Below are 25,768 nucleotides of genomic sequence, written 5' to 3'. Positions count from 1 at the left end.
AATTTATTCTCATAAGATTAACCCTACACTAAGTAAAGAGTTCAAAAAATAGTATGAAGAAGAAAAAAAAAACACTATTCCTCAACAATCAAGAGAAGGGCCATTCAAAATCACCATATCTCAAAGTGTCATTTGCACTCCTATAGATTACCTTTTAGGTACTCTATTAGTTACCACAGATTAGGGAGAACATATGGTATTTGTCTCTTGGGGACTGGCTTATTTCACTAAATATAATGGTTTCCAGCTGCATCCATTTTGTTGCAAATGACAGGATTTCATTTTTTTTACCACTGCCTAGTATTTCATAGTGTATGTATACCATTATTTCTTTATCCAGTCTTCAGTTGATGAACATCTGGGTTGATTCCATATCTTAGCTATTGTGATTTGGGCTACAATAAACATTGGGGTACAGATCACTGTTTCATATGCTGTTTTTATTTGGATAAATTCCTTGAAGTGGGATGGCTGGGTCGTATGGTACGTCTATATTCATATTTCTGAGGTATCTCCATACTATCTTCCACAGTGGCTGCACCAGTTTGCAGTCCCATCAACAGTGGATTAGGGTACCTTTTCCCCACATCCTCACCAGTATTAATTACTTGTTGATATCTATATGAGAACCATTATAACTGGGGTGAGGTGAAGCATCAGGGTAATTTTGATTTGCATTTCTCTGATGGGTAGTGATCCTAGGCATTTTTCAAGTGCATATTGGCCATTTGAATTTCCCCTCATGAAAAATGCCTGTTTAAGTCCTTTGCCCATTTTTTAACTGGATTGTTTGTTTTGTTGTGGTTGAATTTCTTGAGCTCTTTTTAGATTCTAGATATTAATCCTTTATCAGTGGCATAGTTTGCATCGATTTTTTCCCATTCTGTTGGTTGCCTCTTCACTTTACTGTGTGTTTCTTTTACAGTGTAAAAGCTTGATGTAATCACACTTGAGCTTGGTGTAATCACATTTGTCAATTTTAGCTTTGATTGCCTGTGCTCCTGAGGTCTTCTCCAAGAAGTCTTCGCTTAAGACAATGTCTTGCAGAGTTTCAGTTTCTCCAAAATTCTCTAGTAAGTTGATGGTATCAGGTCATAGATTTAGATCTTTGATTCGTTTTGGGTGGATTTTTGTGTAAAGTGCAAGGCAGGGGTCTTGTTTCATACTTCTGCATGCAGAGATCCAGCTTTCCCAGCACCATTTGTTGAAGAGATTGTCCTTGCTCTTGAGGGTGATTTTAGTTCCTTTGTCAAAGATTAGCTGGTCGTAGATGCATGGATTGATTCTGGATTTCTATTCTGTTCCATTGATCAACACATTTTTATTTTTATTTTTTGCCAGTACCAAGCTGTTTTGATTATAACTGCCCTGTAGTATATCTTAAAATCTAGTATTGTGATGCCTCCAGCTTTATTTTTGTTGTATAAGATTTCTTTAGCTATTCGAGGTCTCTTGTGTTTCCATATTAATTTTACCACTGTTTTTTCTAGATCTGAGAAGAATGTCTTTGGTATTTTGATTGGGATTGCATTGAAACTGTAAATTGTGGGGCCGGTGCCGTGGCTCACTTGGCTAATCCTCTGCCTGCAGCACCAGCATCCCATATAGGCAGTGGGTTCTAGTCCCGGTTGCTCCTCTTCCAGTCCAGCTCTCTGCTGTGGCCCAAGTGCTTGGGCCCCTGCACCTGCATGGGAGACCAGGAGGAAGCACCTGGCTCCCGGCTTCAGATAGGCATAGCACCAGCCATAGTGGCCATTTAGGGGGTGAACCAACAGAAGGAAGACCTTTCTCTCTGTCTCTCTGTCTCTCTGTCTCTCTCACTGTCTAACTCTGCCTGTCAAATAGAAAAAAAAAGGAAACTGTAAATTGCTTTCAATAGTATGAACATTTTGATGATATTGATCCTTCCAATCCATGAATGTGGACAGTTTTTGTTGTGTGTGTGTGTTCTTCTATTTCTTTCTTTAATGTTTTGTAATTTTTATCATGGAGATCTTTGACATTTTTTATTAAATATATTCCTGGGTATTTAATTTTTTATAGCTGTTGTGAATGGGATTCATCTTAGAAGTTCCTTCTCAACCATGACATTGTCTATGTATACAAATGCTATTGATTTTTGTGTGTTAATTTTGATGGAACAAAGACATAAGCCTCAGCCATTATCGCTCACTGCCCAAAATATAGATAAACATTAGAATTTATTCCTTGCCCTTGAATCTCAGTTGGATCTCACACTCTATTCCCTTCATACCTCACCCCCACAGCCACCGGAAAGACCAGTTGCTGGAACACCTGAAAGACCAGTTCTAGGAATTCACCATCTTCTTCTGCTCCCTATCCCCACCCCCATTCCTAGAGCCTCCTAAAATATAAAAAGTCCTGACCCCTGGGGTTGGGGCCTTCTGCCACATGTTCCACCATATGTACACTGGTAGTTGGTCACCCATCTCTGCAAATTTCATTTTTTCTCAATAAATTTGGTCTGGCTATAAATTCATACACTACCTCCTCTGTATTCTGTGCCTGTTTTCCTAACATTTACGGTGCCCCATGTGAGAAGACACCAATCTGCAACTCTTTTCCTAACAAATTTTATATACTGCCACTTTACCAAACTCTTTTATGAGTTCCAGTAGTCTCTGAGTAGAGTCTTTTGGATCCCTTATATATAGAATCATGTCATCTGCAAATAGGGATAGTTTGACTTCCTCCTTTCCAATTTGTATCTCTTTGATTTCTTTTTCTTGCCTAATGGCTCTGGCTAAAACTTGCAGGACTATATTGAATAGCAATGGTGAGTGTGGGCATCCTTTTCTGGTTCTGTATCTTAGTGGTTGTGCTTCCAACTTTTCCCCATTCAATCAAATGCTAGCTATGGGTTTGTCATAAATTGTGTTGATTGTGTTGAGGAACGTTCCTTCTATAACCAGTTTGTTTCAGGTTCTCACCATGAAAGGATATTGTATTTTATCAAGTGCTTTCTCTGCACCTACTGAGATAACCATATGGTTTTTGTTCTTTAGTTTTTAATGTAATATATCACATTGATTGATTTTCAGATGTTGAACCATCCTTGCATACCAGTGGTGAATCCCCCTTGGCCCGGGTGAATGATCTTTCTGATGTGTTGTTGGATTCGATTAGCTAATATTTTGTTGAGGATTTTTATGTCTATGTTCTTCAGGGATATTGGTCTATAGTTCTTTTTTTCTATCATATCTTTTTCATAGAATCAGTTTGAAAAGATTCTCTCTTTTTCAATTGTTTTGGATAGCCTGATAAGAATTGAAACTGGTTCTTTAAATTGTCTGATAGAATTGAGCAGTGAAGCAATCTGGTCCTGGGATTTTCTTTATTGGGAGGGTCTTTTTTTAAAAAAAGATTTATTTATTTATTTGAAAGGCAAGTTACACTGAGAGAGAAGGAGAGGCTGAGAGAGACAGAGAAAGTGATCTTCCGTCTGCTGATCCACTCCCCAATTGGCTGCAATGGCCAGAGCTGCGCCCTGAAGCCAGGAACCAGGAGCCTCCTCTGGGTCTCCCACATGGGTGCAGGGGCCAAGAGCTTGGACCATCTTCCACTGCCCTCCCAGGCCACAGCAGAGAGTTGGATCGGAAGTGGAGCAGTTGGGACCAAACCAGTGCCCACATGGGATGCCAGCACTACAGGTGGCAGTCCCACCCAATATGCCACAGCTCCAGCCCAATGAGGGTCTTTATTACTGATTCCATCTCCATCTTGGTTATCGGTATGTTTAGGTTTTCTATGTCTTTATGACTCAATGTTGGTAGATTGTAAGTGTCCAGTAATTTATCCATTTTTCTAGGTTTCCCAATTTGTTGGCATACAGCTGTTTGTAGTAATTCCTGATGATTCTTTTTATTTCTGTGGTATTTGTTGTTACATTTCTTTTTCATCTTTGATTTTATTGATTTGGGTCTTCTCTCTATTTTTTTTGATTAGTTAGGCCAATGGTATATCAATTTTGTTTGTTTATTTTCAAAAAATATCAGCTCATTTCATTGGTCTTTTGTATTTTTTGTTTGAATTTTGTTTATTTCTTCTTTAATTTTAATTTGTTCTTTCCTCCTACTAATTTTGTTGTTGTTTTTCTAGATTTTTGAGATGCATTGATAGCTCATTTACTTGTTACTTTTCAAATCTCTTGATATAGGTACCAATTGCTATAAGTTTCCCTCTTAACAGTTCTTTGGGTGTGTCCCATAAGTTTGGATATGTTGTATTGTTGTCTTCATTTGTTTCCAGAAATTTTTTTATTTCTTTTTTGATTTCTTCTATGCCCCCTGTTCATTCAGGAGCATGTTGTTAAATCTCCATGTTTTTGCATATATTCTAAAGATTCTTGAGTTGTTGATTTCCAGCTTTATTCCATTGTTGTCAGAGAAGATGCATGGTATGATTTTGATTTTTTGAAGTTGCTGAGACTTGCTTTATGGCCTAGCATATGTCTATCCTAGACAAAATTTTATGCACAGATGAGAAGAATGAGTATTCTGCAAGTGTGGGATGAAGAGTTCTGTAGATATCAGGTTCATTTGGTACATAGTGTTAATTAGCTTTATTGTTTCTTTGTTGATTTTCTGTCCATTGATAAAAGTGGGGAGTTGAAGTCTCCTATTACTATTGTATTAGAGTCTGTGTCTCCCTTTAGATCCATTAAATTAAATAGCCAGGCACTCTGTAATTGGGTGTATATACGTTTATTATCATCACATCTTCCTGTTGAATTGATCCCTTAATCATTACATAGTGCCCTTCTTTGTCTCTTTTAACAGTTTTATGTTAAAGTCTATTTTTTCTGATATTAGGATGGCTACACCTGCTCTCTTTTGCTTTCTGTTAGCATGGAATATCATTTTCCATCCTTTCCCTTTCAGTCTGTTTGTATCTTTGTTGGTGAGGTGTGTTTCTTTAGGCAGCAAATAAATGGATTTTGTGGTTTAATCCAATTAGCCTGTCTGTATCTTTTTTTAAAAAAATATTTATTTATTTATTTGAAAGTCAGAGTTACACAGAGAGATAAGAAGAGGCAGAGAGAGAGACAGAGAGAGAGAGGTCTTCCATCCACTGGTTCACTCCCCAATTAGCTGCAACAGCTGGAGCTGCGCCAATCTGAAGCCAGAAGCCAGGAGCTTCCCTGAGTTTTCTCATGCAGGTACAGGGGCCCAAGGACTTGGGCCATCTTCTGCTGCTTTCCCAGGCCATAGCAGAGAGCTGTATTGGAAGTGGAGCAGCTGGGTCTTAAACCAGTGCCCATATGGAATGCTGACACTACCCCCTCTCTGTATCTTTTAACTGGAGAGTTTAGGCCATTTACTTTCAAGGTGATTATTGATAAGTAACAACTTGGCCCTGTCATTTTTCTTTTTCTTAATTTTTTGACAGGCAGAGTTAGAGAGACAGAGTTATAGACAGTGAGAGAGAGACAGAGAGAAAGGTCTTCCTTCTGTTGGTTTACTCCCCTAATGGCTGCCATGGCCGGTGCTGCACCGATCCAAAGCCAGGAGCCGGGTACTTCCTCTTGGTCTCCCATATGGGTGCAGGGACCCAAGCACTTGGGCCATCCCCCACTGCCCTCCTGGGCCACAACAGAGAGCTGGACTGGAAGAGGAGCAACCAGGACTAGAACACGGGGTGCTGGCACTGCAGGCGGAGGATTAGCCTAGTGAGCCACAGTGCCAGCCAGCTCTGCCATTTTTCATTAATGTTCCTATTGTTTACTTTGGATTTCCTTTGTACTTTTATTGGAAGATTGTCTTCCTATACATTCTTCCATAGTGATGATTGTCTTTCTGTGTTTCTGTGTGTAGTATATCCTTAAGCATCTCTTGTAAGACTGGACAAGTGGTGACAAATTCTTTCAATTTCTGTTAGTTATGGAAGGTATTTATTTCACTTTCATTCATAAATGAGAGCTTTACAGGGAACAGTATTCTGTGTTGACAGTTTTTTTTTCTTTCTATTAAGACTTGGACTATGTCTCTCCATTCTCTCCTAGCCTATAGCGTTTCTGATGAGAAGTCAGCTATGGGTCTAATTGGAGATCCTCTGAAAGTAATCTGGTGTTTCTCTCATACAATCTTAGAAGCTTTTCTTTATGTTTTACTTTGGAAGTTTTGACTGCAATATGTCACGGTGAAGATCTTTTCTGGTCATGTCTACTAGGAATTCTGTGTGCTTCCTGTACTTGGACATCCCATTCTTTCTCCAAATTGGGGAATGAATAGGCCTTCTGAGCCATTCTCTCTTTCCACACCTTCAGAAATTCCTAAGACCCATATGTTGGGTTGTTTGATAGTATCCCATAAATCTCCATCAGTGTTTTTAATTTTTATAATTTCTCCTTCTCCTTCTTCTTCCTTCTTTCTTCTTTGTTCTCTCCTCCTCCTCCTCCTCCTTCTTTTCTCTCTCTCTCTCTCTTTCTTTTCTTTTCTTTTCTTTTTTTTTTTGGTCTGACTGAAAAATTTCCAAAGATTTGTCCTCTAGCTTGGATATTCTTCTGCTTCACCACGTCTGTTGTTAATGCTTTCTACTGTATTTTTTATTAGGCTTATTGAATTCTTCATTTCTAATATTCATTTTTATTTCTCTCTAAAATCTCAATTTCATGGGAAAATTTTTCATTCACGTCATGTATGCATTTCTTTAATATGTGGGTTTGCTCCTCATTGCTTCTGAGTAATCCTATGATTAATCTTTTGAATTCTGTTTCAGGTGTTTCATCAATCTCTTCATCTTCACATTCTAATATTGAAGTGTTGTATTCTTTTGGGGATGGTTCATATTGTCTTCCTTAATCTAGTTTCTTGAATTTCTGCATTTATTTTTAGACATTTGTGGAGATACTTGTTGGTTTTTCCCTCTGATGGCTTTTATCTTTCTGAATACCCAGAGGTGTGTGCTGGGTGTGGCCAGGGAGTTCTGGTCAGTGCTCCAGGGTAGGGCAGGTGTCCAGGTTAATATCCAAGTTGAGCATGGTAGATCTTTTGTTAACAGAAGGATTATGGTTACCTCTGTTGGCATAATCACGCCCTCACCTTCTCTTTTCCAAGGTGATCAATGCCAGGGTATTAGCCCTCATTGGGTGCAGCACTCACCCATGCTTCCACATGAACTGCACTATTTCTCTCCCTCAGGTTCTATCACCAGTGGTAGGGGCCACTGCATTCTGATCAAGCCTGCTCTGCAAAGCTGGCACTTTTTCCAGCTCCGGGATGCTAGTCATTTGTTGTGTCCGTGCTCATTGCTGTGTATCTGCACCTTCCATGCAGATCCATGGCATCTCTCCTCCTCCTGCAAAATCTCCACTGCAGTTTTCCCTCCAACTCTTTCCTGAGAATGCACTTTCTCCACTTTTTTTGGTTATTATTTTCACCTATCCTAGTGCATACCTCCCTGTCGCTATTCTGCCATCTTGGAATCCCCCGTCTTTTCATTTTCTTGTCAGTGTCTTTTGAAGAGCAAAGTTTTAAATGTTGATGAAATCAGACTTCTGGCCGGTGCCACGGCTCACTAGGCTAATCCTCCGCCTGCAGCGCCGGCACCCCAGGTTCTAGTCCTGGTTGGGGCGCCAGATTCAGTCTCAGTTGCTCCTCTTCCAGTCCAGCTCTCTGATGTGGCCTGGGAAAGCAGTGGATGATGGCCCAAGTGCTTGGGAGACCGCATGGGAGACCAGGAGGAAGCACCTGGCCGTGGCGGCCACTTGGGAAGTGAACCAACGGAAGGAAGACCTTTCTCTCTGTCTCTCTTTCTCTCTCTCACTGTCTAACTCTGCCTGTCAAAAAAAGTTTTTGATGAAATCAGATTTCTCAATTTGCTTTTGGTGTCATATTTTTCAGCCCTGTTTTTGTCTTGTGTATTTTGCCATTCTGTTATTAGGTTCATAAATGTATAGAGGTGTATTTATTCTTGATGAATTGATTCCTTTATTGCTATGTAATATTCCTCTTTATTCTTGGTTGTATTTCTTGGGTTTTTAAAAATTAATTAATTAGCTAATTATTTTATTTGAGGGACAAAGAGAAAGACTTCCTATCCACCAATTCTCTCTGCAATTGTCTGGGAGCAAGAAACACAATCCAGGTCTCCCACATGGGTGGCAGGGACCCACATACGTGAGCCATCACCTGCTGCCTCCCAGGATATGCGTTAGCAGGAAGCTAGAATCAGAAGTGGAAGTAGGATCAAACCAAGCACTCCAATATGGGGTGCAGTCATTCCAACCACTACACTAAATGTCTACCCATATTTCTTCTTTTAACTTTCTGATAAATACATAGGGAATTTTAAAAGTTCACTGAAATTTCATATTGTCTTTTAATCTCATTTTTAACAAACTTTTTAATGCCCCTTCATATAGTCACTCCAGCTTTTCTTTTAATTAGTGGTTATATGATACATCTTTTTGTTTCTTTATTTTAACTTGCATCTTTGTATTTACATGGGTTTACTATAGGCAGCACATAGTTGGGTCTCTGCCTTTTTATGTTTGTCTGTTTACATTTTGTCTGATTATCGAACTGGCTAAGTTCCATCTTCCTATTTGTTTCTTGCTTATCTCATGTGCTCTTTTGAAGCTCTGCCTTCTTTTGGATAGATACTATTATAATTCCATTTTATGTCCACTGTTAGCTCTACTTCCTTATTTTCTTAATCATTGTTCTAAAATTTATAATATTTAATTTGTCACAGTCTGCCTTTATATAATACTACTTCACATAAAGGGTAAGAACAGGCTATTACAACACATTCATTTCCCCTTCCTGGGTTTTATGCTAGTGTTGTCCTACATTTTACTTATATGTATGTCATAAGCTCCACAACTGTACATTATTTTTTGCTTTAAATAGTCTGTTATCTTTCAATGAAATTAAAAAGGGAAATCTCTCTTTATATTTTAGTTTCTTTTTAAAAATAAAGAATGATTTTTATACTTACCTGTGAGTTTGTGAAGCTATTCATCACATGATATTAAGTAATAAAAAATTTATTTATTTTAATAGGACCACTGTCTCAAGAGCTGTAGCAGTCATTCCTATGTAAAGAAGAATTGGCTTGGATCCATCATCTTCCCTTTCTCTGCTCTTCTGCAACAATCTGAGGTAATAGAATGTGGTTGTTTGCTACTTATTCTAAATTCTGACCTCTGATTAATAGAAACTCTTTCTGTTTTCTTGGAATTAGATTCTGTGATTGGCAGGTAGGCAGGTCAGTTGAAATGATATCACACTAGACAATATTCTGGGGTTTGGGGGTGTTTGGAGGTCGTGGCTCTCTCTAGAATAGGGGACATTCACAAATTTTTTTTATTTTTAGAGTGTTCATGAATAAAGAATAGGACAACTAACCTTAATTCATAAAACAAAATGCAAATTTATATGTAATGCATATTTATATATATAAATATATAAGAATTCCATAAAGACCAGATTCATGAAATATTCTGATGAATGTTGTTGCTTTGTAGCCCCAGAAGTTTCATCTTGTCAGCATTGCTTATGGCAATGGGGAGATTGATGATGCGTACCTAGTCAATATCAGGCACTTAAGGGCTATACTGTTGGGTTATGTGGCAAGAAAATGCCTACATCGTCAGCAAAGCATAAAAACCCCAGGCTAGACTCCATTTTAGGCTCTATTACTTACTGAGCGGTCTTAGGCATGTGCTTGATACCTCTGAGGCTATGCTAACACTGAAGACCTGAAGATTCAGAAAAGAATTTTCTATTTCCGAGGTTCACTGCCTGTGGAAGAAAACTAACATTTCTGCACAATGTGAAAATGCTGATGTGCTTTAGTAGAGTTATGAGATAGGTACTATGACAGAACATACAGTAGGGAGTGCTTTACTCTTCTGCATTAAAGGAGGGGATGGGACATGGAGTTTCAAAGTGGATGAGAAAAGAACAAGGGTAATGAAAGTCACAGACGACTTTACTGAGGCGGTAGCTTTTGAATCAAGTCCTTAAAGATGATTAGGGATTTGAGTAAGTAGGACTGAGTGCATGTGTGTTAGGACAGCAGTAGGCCATATACAACATCAGAAAACTTGACTAACAGTGGCCAATATGGGTAAGAGGTCTATTTATTTCACCTAAAATGAAATCAGATGCCAGTGCGTCAGCTCAAGGACATCATCAAGAATCCAAGCTACTTTTGTTTTCCTCGTCCACTGTCCCTATCTTGTGATTTTCATTTCATAATTTCAAAATGTTCACTGTCAGTCCAGCCTCATATGTATGTGCAACAGCTGACAGGGAGAAACAAAAAGGGACAGTCCCTGTATCAGGAAAAGAGGCCGTTCCCAGAAAACTCCAACAGACTTCTGTTTCAGTTTCATTTATATGACACGGCCACTACCTGTTGTTGTGTGACCAACTTTGTTACAAGATTGTTGATAAGAAAGGAGAAGAGAATGGGTGTTAGGTAGGAGAGAAGACATGCTTCATAATGTGCAGTCACAAGAAGTCAGGATGGAGTAAATTGCAAATCTAAGTGTTGCAAATAAAGAGCAACAGGAACTTAAATTGTTGAAGTACAAGGCTTTCCACATTTATAAATCCCTGCAGACATTTCTCAGTCTCAAGCCAGATACAGGGGTAGTCAAGAACGTGGACCTTAGGGCCTGGCATTGTGGTGCAGTAGGTTAAGCCACCACTTGCAATGCTGGCATCCCATATTGGAGTGCTAGTTCAAGCGTCAGCTACTCTACTTCTAATTCAGCTTCCTACAAATGTGCCTGGGAAAGCAGCAGAAGATGGCCCCAAGCACTTGGATCCCTTATACCCATGTGGGATGGAGTTCCTGGTTCCTGGATTTGGCATGGTCTATCCATGGCTGTTGTGGCCAATTGGGGAGTAAATCAGTGGATAGAAGGTCTTGCTTCCTCTGTTTGCCACTCTGCCTTTAAAATAAATTTAAAATTTTTTAAAAAAAAATATGGGCTTCACAGTGGGAGCTCCATTAATCATTAGTTTGTAATCTTAAACACATTATTTCAATGCCCTGAGCCTCAGTTTCTTTATCTGTGAAAGAGAGACAAGGCTGTATCTACTCCATTGTGTGTTGGGCTCTATATTGAGCACTTGGCACAGTGCCTAACACAATGTGCTTAGGGATTATTATCTATTATTATTATTACTAGTTATTAATAGATACACATGTACCCATGTATGCCTGTTCCTTGCCTTGAAGAGAATTGAGCTGGGTTATAATATATTTGACTGATGTTTATTTTCATTATGCATAATCTATTACATTAATATGTTATTTCAGATTAGTGGGACATTTCAAGTAAATATCCCACCAGTTTTGCTTGGGTATACTTGGAGTAAGACTTATGTATCTCCTAAAGAAGATTATATTGGACAGAATTTAAAAGAATGTACCTTCTTAAATATTTTTGCTACCATTGAACCTCAAATATCACATGTCACCTGTAATCCAAAACTAGATAAGGTAGGTTTTACTCTGAATTATTTTTATAGATACCATCAAGGATGTGTAAACTATTTTAAAAACCATAATAATTTCAAAGCTGGCAAAAATAAACATTTGTTCTTGATGTTTTCTTATAGGAACAATATGGTACAATATTTATGTACTTTAAATTTGATTCTAGTTTTCAGATCAAATAGATGTTTTGCAGAGAGCACAGATTTTTGAAAGAAATTGTAAGGCAGTGTTTCCCAACAGAAGAATCATAACTACTGTTCTTAATGATGAAGGGATACAGATGTTAGTAACAAGATACATCAAGGCATTAAATCCACCTCAGCAACTTCTGGATATATTCCTTCAAGATTCTAACACAACCCTTGTGAGTTCTGTTTATTTTAACAGCTTCCTTGGGATTAAAGAGCAGCTATGGAGAATCACTCTTACCTTCTGTTTCTTCAAACTTTTTTTAAAAGATTTATTTTATTTATTTGAAAGACGGAGATACAGAGAGAGGTATAGACACAGAGAGAGAAGCCTTCCTTCTGCTGGTTCACTCCCCAAAAGGCCACAACAGCCACTTCCAATCCAGCTCATATGGGTTGCCTGCACTGCAGGCTGCAGCTTTAACCTGCTATGCCACAGCTCCGGCCCCTATTTCTTCAATCTTGTCGTTTGGCTTCCTCAGAATATTTATATTATCTGTGAGTTATAAACCTCCCTTATCTATAACCTAAAATCAAAAGTCTTACTTTGGGCCAGCACCACGGCTCACTAGGCTAATCCTCCGCCTGCAGTGCCCGCACACTGGGTTCTAGCCTTGGTTGGGGCGCTGCATTCTGTCCTGGTTGCTCCTCTTCCAGGCCAGCTCTCTGCTGTGGCCCGGAAGGCAGTGGAGGATGGCCCAAGAGCTTGGGCCCTGCACCGGCATGGGAGACCAGGAGGAAGCACCTGGCTTGGATTGGCGTGGCACGCCAGCGTAGTGGCCATTTCGGGAGTGAACCAATGGAAGGAAGACCTTTCTCTCTCTCTCTCTCTCTCTCTCTCTCTCTCACTGTCTAACTCTGCCTGTCAAAAAAAAAAAAAAAAAAAAAAACACCTTATTTTAGACTGCCTTTTGCTATACTCTGCTTTTCCCTCATGAGTTTCTTCCTGCTTTTGTTGTTTGACAGTCAGTGTCCGAGGAGACAATAATGCTTTCATATTTCTTTCAAAGATTATTTTATTTTTAAAAACATACATAAATCCTACATCCTTTGCTTATCAAGGATTGTGAACACGTGTATTAATTCTATGAGGTCACCAATGTGGAAGGTCACAATGCACAGATGGCAGCTGTCGTACATCAATTACAATGTTAACAAGCTTTCTGTGTTAACTCACTGTTCCTATCTCTTTCTTCTTTCCTACCATAGTCTGAGTCCTTGTCTCTAGCACTTTCTGGTGAAAAAGTCAACAATATATAAGTCAAACAGTTGTTTGAGAAAGCACTATTTCTGCTGTGACCACTTAAAATAAGCTTATATCAATAAAAAACAAATTTTGAAAGATTTTGAACCTAAAAGCAAATCAAAACTTTGCTGTTTTTCAACATTTTAAAATACATGTTTAATGTTAATATTGTTGTAATGTTTAAAGTATTAATAATTTTAATAATGTATTATAATAAAATATAATGATTACTTGAATGGCAGAGTTTTTCTTTTTTTTTTGACTGGCAGAGTTAGACAGTGAGAGAGAGAGAGACGGAGAGAAAGGTCTTCCTTTCTGTTGGTTCACCCCCCAAATGGTAAAAGAATGGGCCATCAAAGAAGGAGGTACCTTTCTCTGAAGGGAGGAGTGAACTTCCACTTTGACTATGACCTTGTCTAAATAAGATCGATGTCCGCGAACTCAAAAGGCTTCCATAGCCTTGGCAACTCATGATAAGAGCCTAGGGAGATTACTGATGCCATAAACAAGAGTGTCAATTTGTTAAGTCAACAGCAGGAGTCACTGTGCACTTACTCCTCATGTAGGATCTCTGTCCTTAATGTGTTGTTCAACGTGAATTAATGCTGTAACTAGTACTCAAACAGTATATTACACTTTATGTTCTGTGTGGGTGCAAACTGTTGAAATCTTTACTTAATATATACTAAACTGATATTGTGTATATAAAGATAATTGAGGCTGGCGCCGCGGCTCACTAGGCTAATCCTCTGCCTTGCGGCGCCGGCACACCCGGTTCTAGTCCTGGTTGGGGCGCCGGATTCTGTCCTGGTTGCCCCTCTTCCAGGCCAGCTCTCTGCTGTGGCCAGGGAGTGCAGTGGAGGATGGCCCAAGTAATTGAGCCCTGCACCCCATGGGAGACCAGGATAAGTACCTGGCTCCTGCCATCGGATCAGCGTGGTGCGTCGACCACAGTGCGCCGGCCACAGTGCGCCGGCCACAGCGTGCCGGCCGCGGCGGCCATTGGAGGGTGAACCAACAGCAAAGGAAGACCTTTCTCTCTGTCTCTCTCTCTCACTGTCCACTCTGCCTGTCAAAACAAACAAAAAAGAAAAAGGTAATTGAAAATGAATCTTGATGTGAATGGAATGGGAGAGGGAGCGGGAGTTGCGAGGGTTGCAGGTGGGCGGGAAGTTATGGGGGGAGAAAGCCATTGTAATTCATAAGCTGTACTTTGGAAATTTATATTTACTAAATAAAAGTTTAAAAATATATAATGATTAAATATAAATGATCATGAATCTCTGGAATCAGGCCAAAGTGGGCTCAGTCCCCAGGCTCACATATAGTATTAGCCTGCAACCCTCAACAAGCAATTTTGTCACTCTATGCTTGTTTTCTCCTTTGTAAAACTAGAATAATAATAATGTCTACTTTATAGGCTTGGAGTGTATGGTAAATGAGATAATGCATGTAAAGCACTGTACTTAGTAATGCACATATATTACACACTCAATAAATGCTAATATTATTCTAGGACCTCATTGCTCGATTTGTGTCTTTGATCCCTTTTATGCCTGATACACTGGATGAAAATGATGGTTCTGATATATGGATGACATCAGAGGTAATACATTACATTTTATAATTAAAATACATAGTATATCTTACTTGTTCTTCTTTTAAAGAAGCCTTTTAAAATATTATGTATTTATGCAGTGCTTTGCCTTATGAAATTTAGGTATGTCAATTTTATGCATCATTTTCAGTTCTGTAACAATCTGTGGAAATAACTCATGAGTACCAAAAATCTTTTCAACATTCTTAATGGTAGCTCATGAATATTTTAATTTAGTAGGACTTCCAGGAGTATGATAATATGATACTCTTCCAGGAACAAAATGGCTTATTAATATGGGGTTGGCCACACCCTGAAGATTGAGGCAAACACCACCATTTCCCAAAAGTTTTCCCCAGTCTCCCCTCATCTGAATGAAGAGCTATTATAGTATTCTTCTTTAGTACTTGGATTGAAATTCTTTATAAACTGATTTCCAAATAAAATACAGGCCCTATGCAATGTCTGTAATATAATTACACTAAAAAGTTATTTGTTGTTTATCTAAAATTCAAATTTAAATGGATGTACTATACATTTTTCTAAACCCAGCAACCCTTATTAGAATATGCTTGCATTCTACCTTGAACTGTAGTTGCTTATATATGGAGTCTGTAGAGGTGAAGGCCTTCCTTTCATCCTCTGAAAGTTCACTGGAATAAATTGACGAAGAAATTAATTGGAGAAAGATTCACAAATTTGTTACAGATACAGAGGCAATCATGGGATATAACTACCCACTAGTTTGACATGATTCAGAAGCTTATATGCCAGGGCCAGCACTGTGGTACAGCAGGTAAAGCTGTTGACTGCAGTGCGGGCATCCCATATGGGCACCAGTTCCAGTCCTGGCTGCTCCACTTCTGATCCAGCTCTCTGGATCAGCTATGGCCTGGGAAAGCAATGGGAGATGGCCCACTGCTTGGGTCCTTGGGCCCCTGCACCCACATGGGAGACCTGGGAGACTCCTGGTTCCTAGCTTTGGATTGGCACAGCTCTGACCATTGCAGCCATCTGGGGATCTCTCTCTCTCTCTCTTTTCCTCCCTCCCTCCCTCCCTCCCTCCTTCCCTCCCTCCCTCTGCCCCTTTATGACATTGCCTTTCAAATAAATAAGTAAATCTTTTTTAAAAAAAGAAGCTTATGTATGCCTTTTTTCCATAGGTGAGGGGATAATGGTGAATGTGGACAGTTTTTAGAGGAATGATAATGAAATTTTAGGGGAATTTAGTGGACTTGGAGAAACTTAAAGTCAGGACTAGGACAAAGTCTGTTGGACTTGCAGAACAAACATGGATTATAAATTATTCTCTTTGGGATACTGGATGCAACCAGAGAGGAGACAATGGTATGACAGAATTCTGTCCAAGTGCATTGACAGACTTCAGCCTTTCTTGCTAACAAAGGAATTTAGTTAAATGAAAACTTGAAAGGACCCAAAGGTAATTATTCTTTCCCTTGGAGGGTCTAGAATTTAAGCAAACAAGGAGATATCATAGTAAAGCTTCTTCCAGACTTTACTCTCTCTAAGTTCCTTTAATTTAATACAATCAGCATGCTATGGCACCATATTTTAAGGTGACAGTCCCTGGACCCCTTCAACTCCATATCCATGTTCTGTGCAACAAATCCCACTTACAGTCTCCTTGAAGGCAAAGAGAGACTTGGTTCTTGTTTATTATTAATATTTATCATGTTTACACTGCTTTAACTTTAGCAGTAATTCAAAAACATGTTTTTAAGTGGAAAACTGCGGTGACTGTTCCTCGCCACCGCCAGAGAATTAGGCAGGCTGCCCGCAGCTTGCCTTGACCGAGGAGGGGAAAGTGCGCCACCCGCCACTCAGCCTTCCCCAAACCCGGGGGACAATCAGATGCGGTGTGGAGCCCAGTCGAAGCAGCGTCTCACTTTATTGTAAAAGAGAGGTGAATATATAGCTGAGGTACAGAGTGGATGAGCGGATGCGGGCAAGGGGTGGGGTGTTGAGATGCAAAAGGGTCTTAGCCACTCCTATCATACCACCTTAATGATCCTTAGGCAGAAGCGCCCTGGGGCTGGGGTGTTTGCTACCAGGGATTTGAAACTTAAAGTCAGGTTTTCAAATTCGAGGCAGGCTCAGGATGTTTTCTCTAGGCCTCTCCAGATTCAGCGTCCCCCACAGAAAACATAAATTTGATGGAAGCCTTACAGAAGGGCTTTCATCTAGAATTGATAGGCTTTGCACTTATCTAGAGTATTTTAGGAACTGAGTTTAAACTAAAATGGATTTAGGGGGCACAGAGTTAATAAGTTCATTACATTACCTCCTGCTAAGAAGGATCAAGGGAGGCACAAACGTGATTTCATTCCAGGATCCAGTGATTCAAATCTGGTAAAACTCAGAAAGATGTCATTTGGTCTAGAGTGTTCTGAGATTCTTTGAACTAATGTGTTCAGGGGTATTATGATCATGCAGAACACTGAAAGATGCTAAGCTAAAAATAATCATGAAAGCAATACTAGTGCCCCCAAGTCCCCCAGCCAAAACAGCACAGATAACTAAGAAGGTTACTACAGGCTCCTATTGGCTAGTGTCTTCCCATTGACATGAACTCTTGGTTAAAGGATGCTGGGGAGTGTATGACTAATTAGATTTCTCAAGACAAATGAGTTATTTTATTCCATTTAACGCAGTCTTTGGAGTTAAGCAAACATGGATTTAAATTATAGTTCAACAATTTAATAGCTGTTTCATCATCAATGTTATACAGAAGGTTTTTGTTTTTGTTTTTGTTTTTTTGACAGGCAGAGTGGACAGTGAGAGAGAGAGACAGAGAGAAAGGTCTTTCTTTGCCATTGGTTCACCCTCCAATGGCCACCGCGGCTGGCGCGCTGCGGCCGGCACACCGCGCTGATCCGATGGCAGGAGCCAGGTGCTTCTCCTGGTCTCCCATGGGGTGCAGGGCCCAAGGACTGGGCCATCCTCCACTGCACTCCCGGGCCATAGCAGAGAGCTGGCCTGGGAGAGGGGCAACCGGGACAGAATCCGGCGCCCCTACCAGGACTAGAACCCGGTGTGCCGGCGCCGCAAGGTGGAGGATTAGCCTAGTGAGCCGGGACGCCGGCCTACAGAAGGTTTTTTTTTTTAAAGATTTATTTATTTATGTGAAAGGCAGAATTTACAGACAAAGAGGGTGGGAGAGAGAGAGAGAGAGAGAGAGAAGTAGAAAGAGAGAGATCGAGATCTTCCATCTGCTGGTTCACTCCCCAGAGAGCTGTAATGGCCGGGGCTAGGCCATTCTGAAGCCCTAGAGCCAGGAGCTGCTTCCAGTTCTCCCACATGATTGCAGGGGCCCAAGCAGGGAGCTAGATTAGAAGTGGAGCCTCCAGGACTCTAACCAGTGCCCACGTGGGATGCAGGCTCTATAGGTGGCAGCTTTACCTGCTATAAATGAGATAATATGCACAGCATCTGGAATAAAGATCAGTAAGTTACATACGTACTCTTATCCTGTCCCTGCTCCTCTTAAAAATATAGCCAGGAGAACCTCCATGGCTTAACATTGAAAACTATTCATGTTCTGCCTTTAATTCTCCTCACTTTTTCTACTTTTCTTCCAAAAGGGTCTCCTTACTATCTTCTCTAATCCATCTCCCTCACTATCTCATTTAATCTATGTATTGATATGGACACATCAGTTATTAAAACAATGAAATGCTTCCAAATTGATTGGTGACTAGCCACTGCCAAGTAGTAAGCTAAGCCTACACCTGCATCACCCAGCATCCCATATGGGCACCAGTTCATGCACCAGCTACTCCCCTTCCAATCCAGCTCTCTGCTTATGGCCTGGGAAAGCCGTAAGTGCCTGGGCCCCTGCACCCACCTGGGAGACTTGGAAGAAGCTCCTGGTTCCTGGCTTCAGATAAGCCCAGCCCCAGCCAGTGCAGTCATTTGGGGAGTGAACCAGCAGATGGAAGACCTTTTTCTCCGTCTTTCCCCCTCCCTTTCTGTAACTCTACCTCTGAAAGAAATAAATAATAAAATATTTTTTAAAAAAGAACTCCTTTGTTCCCACCCCTCAAACCCCCATCTCCTGGCCATCACAGCCCCTTCTTGGAGATACCAATGACCTAGAAAACACATGCTCCATCTAAATGGTGTAACAACACTTTGATGGCATATGAACGTTTGGACCCATGTATTTGTTAGATCTTTTGATCTTTTACAACAGAAGCTTAAAATCCAGTTTAATATGAGACTTCCATCTTTTTTAACATTCTAGCAGACAGGACCTAGCTGTAGACTAGAAGTAGTTCACAGACCACCAGTGTGCCTCTTCCGCTACACCTTGGCTTTCTTGCCCTACTGCCTACTGGCATCCCATATTTGATCTGTTATACCCAGGTCAGCTGTTCAGCTCTTTCAGTCTAAGAAGTTTTTTTTTTTAAGATTTATTTATTTATTTGAAAGGTGGAGTTACACAGAGAGAGAAAAGGAGAGACAGATCTTCCATCCACTGGTTTACTCCCCACGTGGCTGCAGTGGCCGGATCTAGGCCATTCCGAAGCCAGGAGCCAGGAGCTTCTTCCAGGTCTCTCCCATGGGTGTAGGGACCCAAGGACTTGGGCCATCCTTTGCTGCTTTCCCGGGCACATTAGCAGGGAGCTGGATTGGAAGTAGGGCAACTGGAACTCAAACCAGAGCCGGTATGGAATGCCACTCTGCCAAGTTTTAATCACTCTTCCTGATTGTGCTCTACGTCTGATCTCTTCCTTTCTTTGAGTTGAGGGACTATATTGGTACAGGACATAAATACTCCATTGCCTAAAGGATCACTTCCTCCAGAAACCTGTGTGATTCTCTATCAGATAAATTTCCTCAAAATATCAGTCCATATATTCCTGCTTACCCAGGGCAGTTTAGTTTTGTCCTTAACAAGCAAAATAATGTCCCACTTTGAATTCAAATTATCTGATCACTGTATTCAATATCTACCCATAATAAAGATGATACCAGTGTTCCCAGTCAGTATTCTCTTTCTGTAATACCCTAGCAAAGACAGGGATTTCTGCTTTGCTGCCACCTTAGGAACCTCATAAAAATAAGTATGCTTGGGACGGAAGAGGGAAGAGGGGCACTAAATCTACTGGACGTTTGCATTACTTGACTTTCCATTCCTTTTTTCTGCTGTTGTTTTTGTTTTGCCTTAGCGCTGCATCAGCCTGGCTATTGGAAATAAGGAGGAGCATGCCATACTTCTGTGTAATTTTTTTCTGTATTTTGGAAAGAGTGCGTTGGTCCTCCTGGGAAGCTCAATGTTGGAGGTAATTTCTAGAGTTTATATTGATAGCTTAAGCAAAACTACATCAGATTTCATCTGCTGATTTAAAAGACTTCAAGCCAAAGTTTTCATCTTGTCATATGCTAATTAGGAAATTTCAGAGGCAAAAAGTTACCAGCTGGCCGGTGCCATGGCTCAATAGGGTAATCCTCCACCTGTGGCTCCGGCACCCTGGGTGCTAGTCCCAGTCAGGGCGCCAGATTCTCTCTCGGTTGCTCCTCTTCTAGTCCAGCTCTTTGCTATGGCCCGGGAGTGCAGTGGAGGATGGCCCAAGTCCTTGGGTCCTGCACCCACATGGGAGACCAGGAGAAGCACCTGGCTCCTGGCTTCGGATCAGCGTGGTGTGCTGGCCACAGCGTGCCGGCCGCAGCAGCCATTGGGGGGTGAACCGACAGAAAAGGAAGACCTTTCTCTCTGTCTCTCTCACTGTTCACTCTGCCTGTCAAAAAAATAAATAAATAATAAATTTTAAAAAGTTACCAGCTAAGAGGATACTACTAGTTCAAAATGTTCCGTGCAGAGAATAACTTTCTTTTGTTATTCTCTTTTAGACAATAGTACTAAAGTAGTGCCACTTGATGAAGTTACTGGGAATATGTGAATATATTAAAGGCATTGGGAGCAGCATCTCTTCATAACAAACGCTCAGTACATGGTGATAGTGGCAATGCAGCAGTGTAGTTGTAGTGCCTGTTATCCAAAATAACCATCAGCAGCATCCCATGTTTCCAATCCTGTATTTTAAGATCTCTAAGAAATACTTCTTCTCATGCTCAATTGCCTAGGTTTTAATCTTAAAAGAAGTGGGCCAGAAATCCATGCTTATTATCTGAAATATTGGTAACTTACATTAGATGCTTCTGCATTCATACTGCCAGAAAGCTATCTTTTTTGGACTATTTTTAGCTACACCTGTGTATCTTGCTAAGTGTTAACATTGCCAATCTTTCATTATTGTTTGTATTATGGCCGTTTATTTCCCTATAATCTCCTGGCTTAGCTTATTGTTTCTGTGTTGTTTGTTAACCAAAAGCCTGGATTTATTCTCCCATGTGATCATCTGCTATAGTTTTAGATGCCACTAGATGGCAGTACACAGTCAACAGTATTTGAGCAAACAGTATTTGTACTTGTACCTGTGAACCAACTCCACAGGGGCAGCCCTGCAGATTCACTGCAGCTGTGTGGCTGAGACGAAGCCTCTCCTTTACTATGCAGATGAGCACAGTAAGGGCTTTGGAGTTAGGAAGACCTGGCTCCCCAGCATAATATTAAGAATATGGGTCTGATGGGATGACTGTAAGTTCACATTATGGGTCTGTTGGTGTGACTACTGTTCACAATAATAATATTTTATGGAGAGGAGCTCAAAGGGCCCAAACAAAGAAATATCTAGGAGATAGAAATACTGCCTACTCTGATTTTATCTGTACACACTGTATACATGTTTAGAAATATCACATTGCATCCCATACATATGTAAAATGATTACATATTAATCTGAAACCCAACTTTAAAAAAAAAAGAAAATGATTATGTGTTTGTGGTACAGTCAGACCCAGAAATGCCACTTACTAACTGTATGATGTCAGCCTTGTTTATTTCTCTGAGCCTCATCTCTTCACACAACAGGAATAAACCCTTGCCTGTTGCCCTGAACTAGGTCCTCAACCTCTGATTCTTCGTCTAAAAGATGAACACAGTAATCATTCCTACTCCACAGAATCATGAGTGAATTAGAGTCAGAAAATGAGTGTCAATTCTTAGCACAGAACCTGGTATGCATAAATATTCCATAAATGTTAAATAGTCTTATTATTATCACCTGAAACTTTTATTCTTTGCTAAGAAAGGCTTACACTACAACAGGTATGTGAAGAGCAAAATAATGACAACATAATAACCAATTTTTATTCCTCAGATTGGTTTCCTATATACTTTATTTTTTATTTTTAAGGTTTATTTATTTATTTGAAAGGCAGAGTTACAGAGAGCCAGAGGCAGAGAGAGAGAGAGAGATCTTTCATCCACTGGTTCACTCCCCAAATCATTGCAATGGCTGAAGCTATGCTGATCTGAAACCAAGAGCTGGGAGTTTCTTTCAGGTCTCCCAGGCAGGTGCAGGGCTCAAGGAGTTGAGCCATCTTCCACTGCTTTCCCAGGCCATAGCAGAGAGCTGGATTGAAAGTGGAGCAGCCAGGACTCGAACTGGCACCCATATGGGATGCCGGCACTGCAGGCAGCAGCTTTACCCGCTATGCCACAGTGCCAGCCCCCCTGTATACTTACTTATTAACCTCTAATTTCAAATCTTGTTCTTAATTTTAATTTAACAACTTTTTAACTTCTTTAATGTTTTTATCAGAGCCATAAGCCTGTTTTCATCCTTAACTGCCTGGCATTCACTCTTAGTCTCCAACTATATTCTTACAAAAGCAGAGCTTCCCTAGCACAACTTTGTGTGAATCAGACACTTTACTACTGTCTTTTGGAACATCATCACCATTTCCTGATTCTGTTACGACAGCATACTTTATTGCCATCAGGATAGATCCCACAGGCCCATATGTGGCAGCAGTGGCACACAGATTCTCTTGCCTGTGTCCTTGTGCTAACCTAGTTCTGTCATTTCTGGGGTTTGGGTATTTTCTCCCTTTTCAAAAAAAGAAAGACTTTTAGAAATAAGAATCATTGCATTATAATTTCTGCATACAGAAGTTAGTTAAATCCACCAAAAATGACATTACCTCTTTTTCCTTGAACAGGGCCATGTGGCTTATGTACTAACTCAAGAAAGTGATGAATATTTGCTTTGGAATCCATCAACTGGACAATGCCATAAGCAGTTTGACCCATTTTGTCCCTTACAAAGTGTAGATTGTTTGTTTGATGATAAAAATGTAAGTATGTGGGGAAATCCTATTTTAAGTAACCAACTCAAGAACCAAGCTAGACAGACATTAGAATCACTTAGGGGACTTTGAAGACGATATGGATATTGAATCAGAATCCCTGGGGTATAGAATCTGGGCAGACTTCTAGCTCTGAACCTTCCCAAGGTGACTCTAGCGCCTCCAGGGTTGAGAACTGATAAAGTAGTCCTATGATCACAAAACCCTGGACTCTCAGGATTTCTTGCCACAGAACCTCCCTTACAAAGCATTAAGTAGTAGGACTGTAAAATTTTACTCCATGCTTACCAACTCTGGTCTTGTGTTTCCATGAGCCTACACTGACTTTTTGTTATTTTTTTAATAGGTATGGTTTAATATTCAGCAAAATAATACACCCATGGCTGTACATTTTGACTATTCAAAAGAAAGTTTCTGGAAACAGTTAATTCCAAAAAATTTTCAAGGGACAAAACCACAAAGCATACAGGTAAATCACTGTATTTTTGCAGATGTGTATTTATGAGAGTGTCCATGGCCTCTGATCTTCACTTGTTGTGATAGTTCTTATTATGTCTTGTAGTTGACTGCTTATTGAATTATTTGGCAATATTAATAAAAAACTAATTTTCTCTACCATCCAACCTGTATTTAGATAATTTTAGGCCCTTTCTTTTCCATGCAGGAAAAGAAATAAAGAAGAGGGTATCATCCCAAATATAAACTCAGATTGTAGAATAGAATTTAGTTTTTTTAATCATGAAAACAGAGCATTTAATGTTCAAAATGGTGTAATAAGTTTTTACTTTGATCTAGCCCTTCTGCTCCTCCTCCATGATGATGATCAAATGGAGAAATTTGCAAACAAAGGGCTTTCCTGAGCTCCAAACCATGATAGATAACTCATGGAACAGAAACAGGACAGAAACACTAGCAGTTGAGTGGTCTGAAGCAGGGATAGCAGCTGGTTTGAAAATGCTTTGAGAAAGCCAGTGATCCAGCCCAGGCATCACTTTTTGAAGCCAGGGACTGTCATGGGGCTACCCAAATCCCCAACTTTTTGAGGAAAATGGAGAGAAAATTATATACTCACTCTCTAGGGCTCAGGAGGCAAGAGATCAGGAATTGACCCGGTCATTAGGTGGCTTGACCAGTGGACCTGTTAGTAATTTCGCATCACTTTGGCAAGACACTCCCAACACTTTGTCAAAAACTGCTTCAGGGGCTGGCGCTGTGGTATAGCGGGTAAAGCCATTGTGGCCATCTGGGGAGTGAACCAGCAGATGGAAGACCTTTCTCTCTCTCTCTTCCTCTCCGTTTGTAACTCTACCTCTCAAATAAATAAATAAAATTAAAAAAAAAAAAAAAACTGAATTGTAGACCATGGTGTAGCGCAATACAGGTAATTGCAGAGTCCACAAACTAGACGCTATGAGCCCATAGGGAGACAGAGAGAGAGAGAGAAAGAAAAAGAACAACTGAAAAATAGCCAAAAACAATTCACAGAAATTCAGATTCTCAGCCTCACTTATAATCAAGGAAATACAATTTCTTAAGGATTTATTTTATTTATTTGGAAGGCAGAGTTAAAGAGAAAGAGAGGGAGAAGGAAACAGAGAGATCTTCCATCCACTGATTCAATCCCCAATTGGCCACAACAGCTGGAGCTGGGCCAATCTGAAGTCAGGAGCCAGGAGCTTTCTTTGGGTCTTCCAATTGGGTGCTTGGGCCCAGTGATTTGAGACATCTTTCGCTGTTTTCCCAGCAGGGAGCTGGATCAGAAGTGGAGCAGCCAGTACTCTAACCATTGCCCATATGGAATGTTGACACTGTAGGTGGTGGCTTTACCCACTAAGTCACAGGGCTGGCCTGGAAATATAATTTAAAACAATAAAACACTATTTTACAAGCATAAAATTAGTGGGAAAAGAAAACATGATATTACCAAGTCTTGACAAAGAGAAATGATGGGAGCACCGTGGAAAGCAATTTGAGAGATCCGGTAAAGCTGAAGATGTTTAGTCTTTGATCTACCAATTCAAACTTCTAAGTGTATACCCTAGAAGAACATGCACAGGGACATAAGTGCAGTAGTGCTCAGTATAGAAAATCAGTACATGAATTGTGAAATACTTAAGCATTGTATGAATCAATTTATAGTGGTTCTCAATTTGTACCTACATTTGATCAGAATCTCTGAGGGTAGAACCTACACAGCAATAGTTTTTGAAGTTCCCAAGATGATTTCAATATGCAGCCAAAGTTGAGAACCACTAACCAGAGCTATGCATGTCAACATGAGTTAATATAAAAATGTTCTGTTGGGCTGGAGCTGTGGTGCAGCAGGTTAAAGCCATGGCCTGTAGTGCTGGCATCCCACATGGGCGCCAGTTCGAGTCCAGGCTACTCCACTTCTGATCCAGCTCCCTGATAATGTGCCTGGGAAAGAAGCAGAGGCTGGCTCAAGTCCTTGGGCCCCTGCACCCTGCACCCAAGAAGGAGACCTAGAAGAAATTCATGGCCTTAGCATCAGCTCATCTCAGGCCATTGTGGATGAACCAGTGAATGGAAGACCTCTCTCTGTAACTCTCTCTTTCAAATATATCTTAAAGAAAAAAAAGAGGGGATAGGACCGGCACTGTGGCACAGCGGGTTAACGCCCTGGCCTGAAGCGCCGGCATCCCATATGGGCACCTGTTTGAGACCCGGCTGCTCCACTTTCAATCCAGCTTTCTGCTGTGGCCTGGGAAAGCAGTGAAGGATGGCCCAAGTCCTTGGGCCCCTGCACTCATGTGGGAGACCAGGAAGAAACTCCTGGCTCCTGGCTTCGGATCAGCACAGCTCCGGCCATTGTGGCCATCTGGAGAGTGAACCAGCAAATAGAAGACTTTCTCTCTCTCTCTCTCTGCCTCTCCTCTCTCTGTGTAGCTCTGACTTTCAAATAAATAAATAAATAAATAAATAAAATCCTTAAAAAAAAAAAAAGAAAAAGAAAAAAAGAGGGGCCTTTGCTGTGGTACAGCAGGTTAAAAGCCTTGGCCTGAA

General features: G+C 40.5%; 1 protein-coding gene across 10 annotated transcripts in view; it reads left to right on the top strand.

Annotated features, from left to right (window-relative positions):
* CC2D2B (coiled-coil and C2 domain containing 2B) overlaps nt 1-25,768 on the top strand; it is a 120,274-nt gene that overhangs the window by 84,231 nt on the left and 10,275 nt on the right. For 9 of the 10 annotated variants that reach the window (XM_051823119.2, XM_051823120.2, XM_051823118.2 and 6 more), the window contains 7 exons: nt 9,027-9,125; nt 11,299-11,481; nt 11,645-11,842; nt 14,429-14,518; nt 19,702-19,815; nt 22,598-22,732; nt 23,091-23,213. In XM_051823119.2, the coding sequence (XP_051679079.1) occupies nt 9,027-9,125; nt 11,299-11,481; nt 11,645-11,842; nt 14,429-14,518; nt 19,702-19,815; nt 22,598-22,732; nt 23,091-23,213 (942 nt within the window). Of the gene's footprint in view, nt 1-9,026; nt 9,126-11,298; nt 11,482-11,644; nt 11,843-14,428; nt 14,519-19,701; nt 19,816-22,597; nt 22,733-23,090; nt 23,214-25,768 lie in introns of those variants that run through there. The other variant, XR_007910852.2, reaches the window with a different exon arrangement.

Source organism: Oryctolagus cuniculus, chromosome 15 (assembly GCF_964237555.1).
Source record: "Oryctolagus cuniculus chromosome 15, mOryCun1.1, whole genome shotgun sequence".
NCBI lineage: Eukaryota > Metazoa > Chordata > Mammalia > Lagomorpha > Leporidae > Oryctolagus > Oryctolagus cuniculus.
Note: the sequence above shows the minus strand (reverse complement) of the source record. Positions and strands in the feature narration are given on the sequence as shown.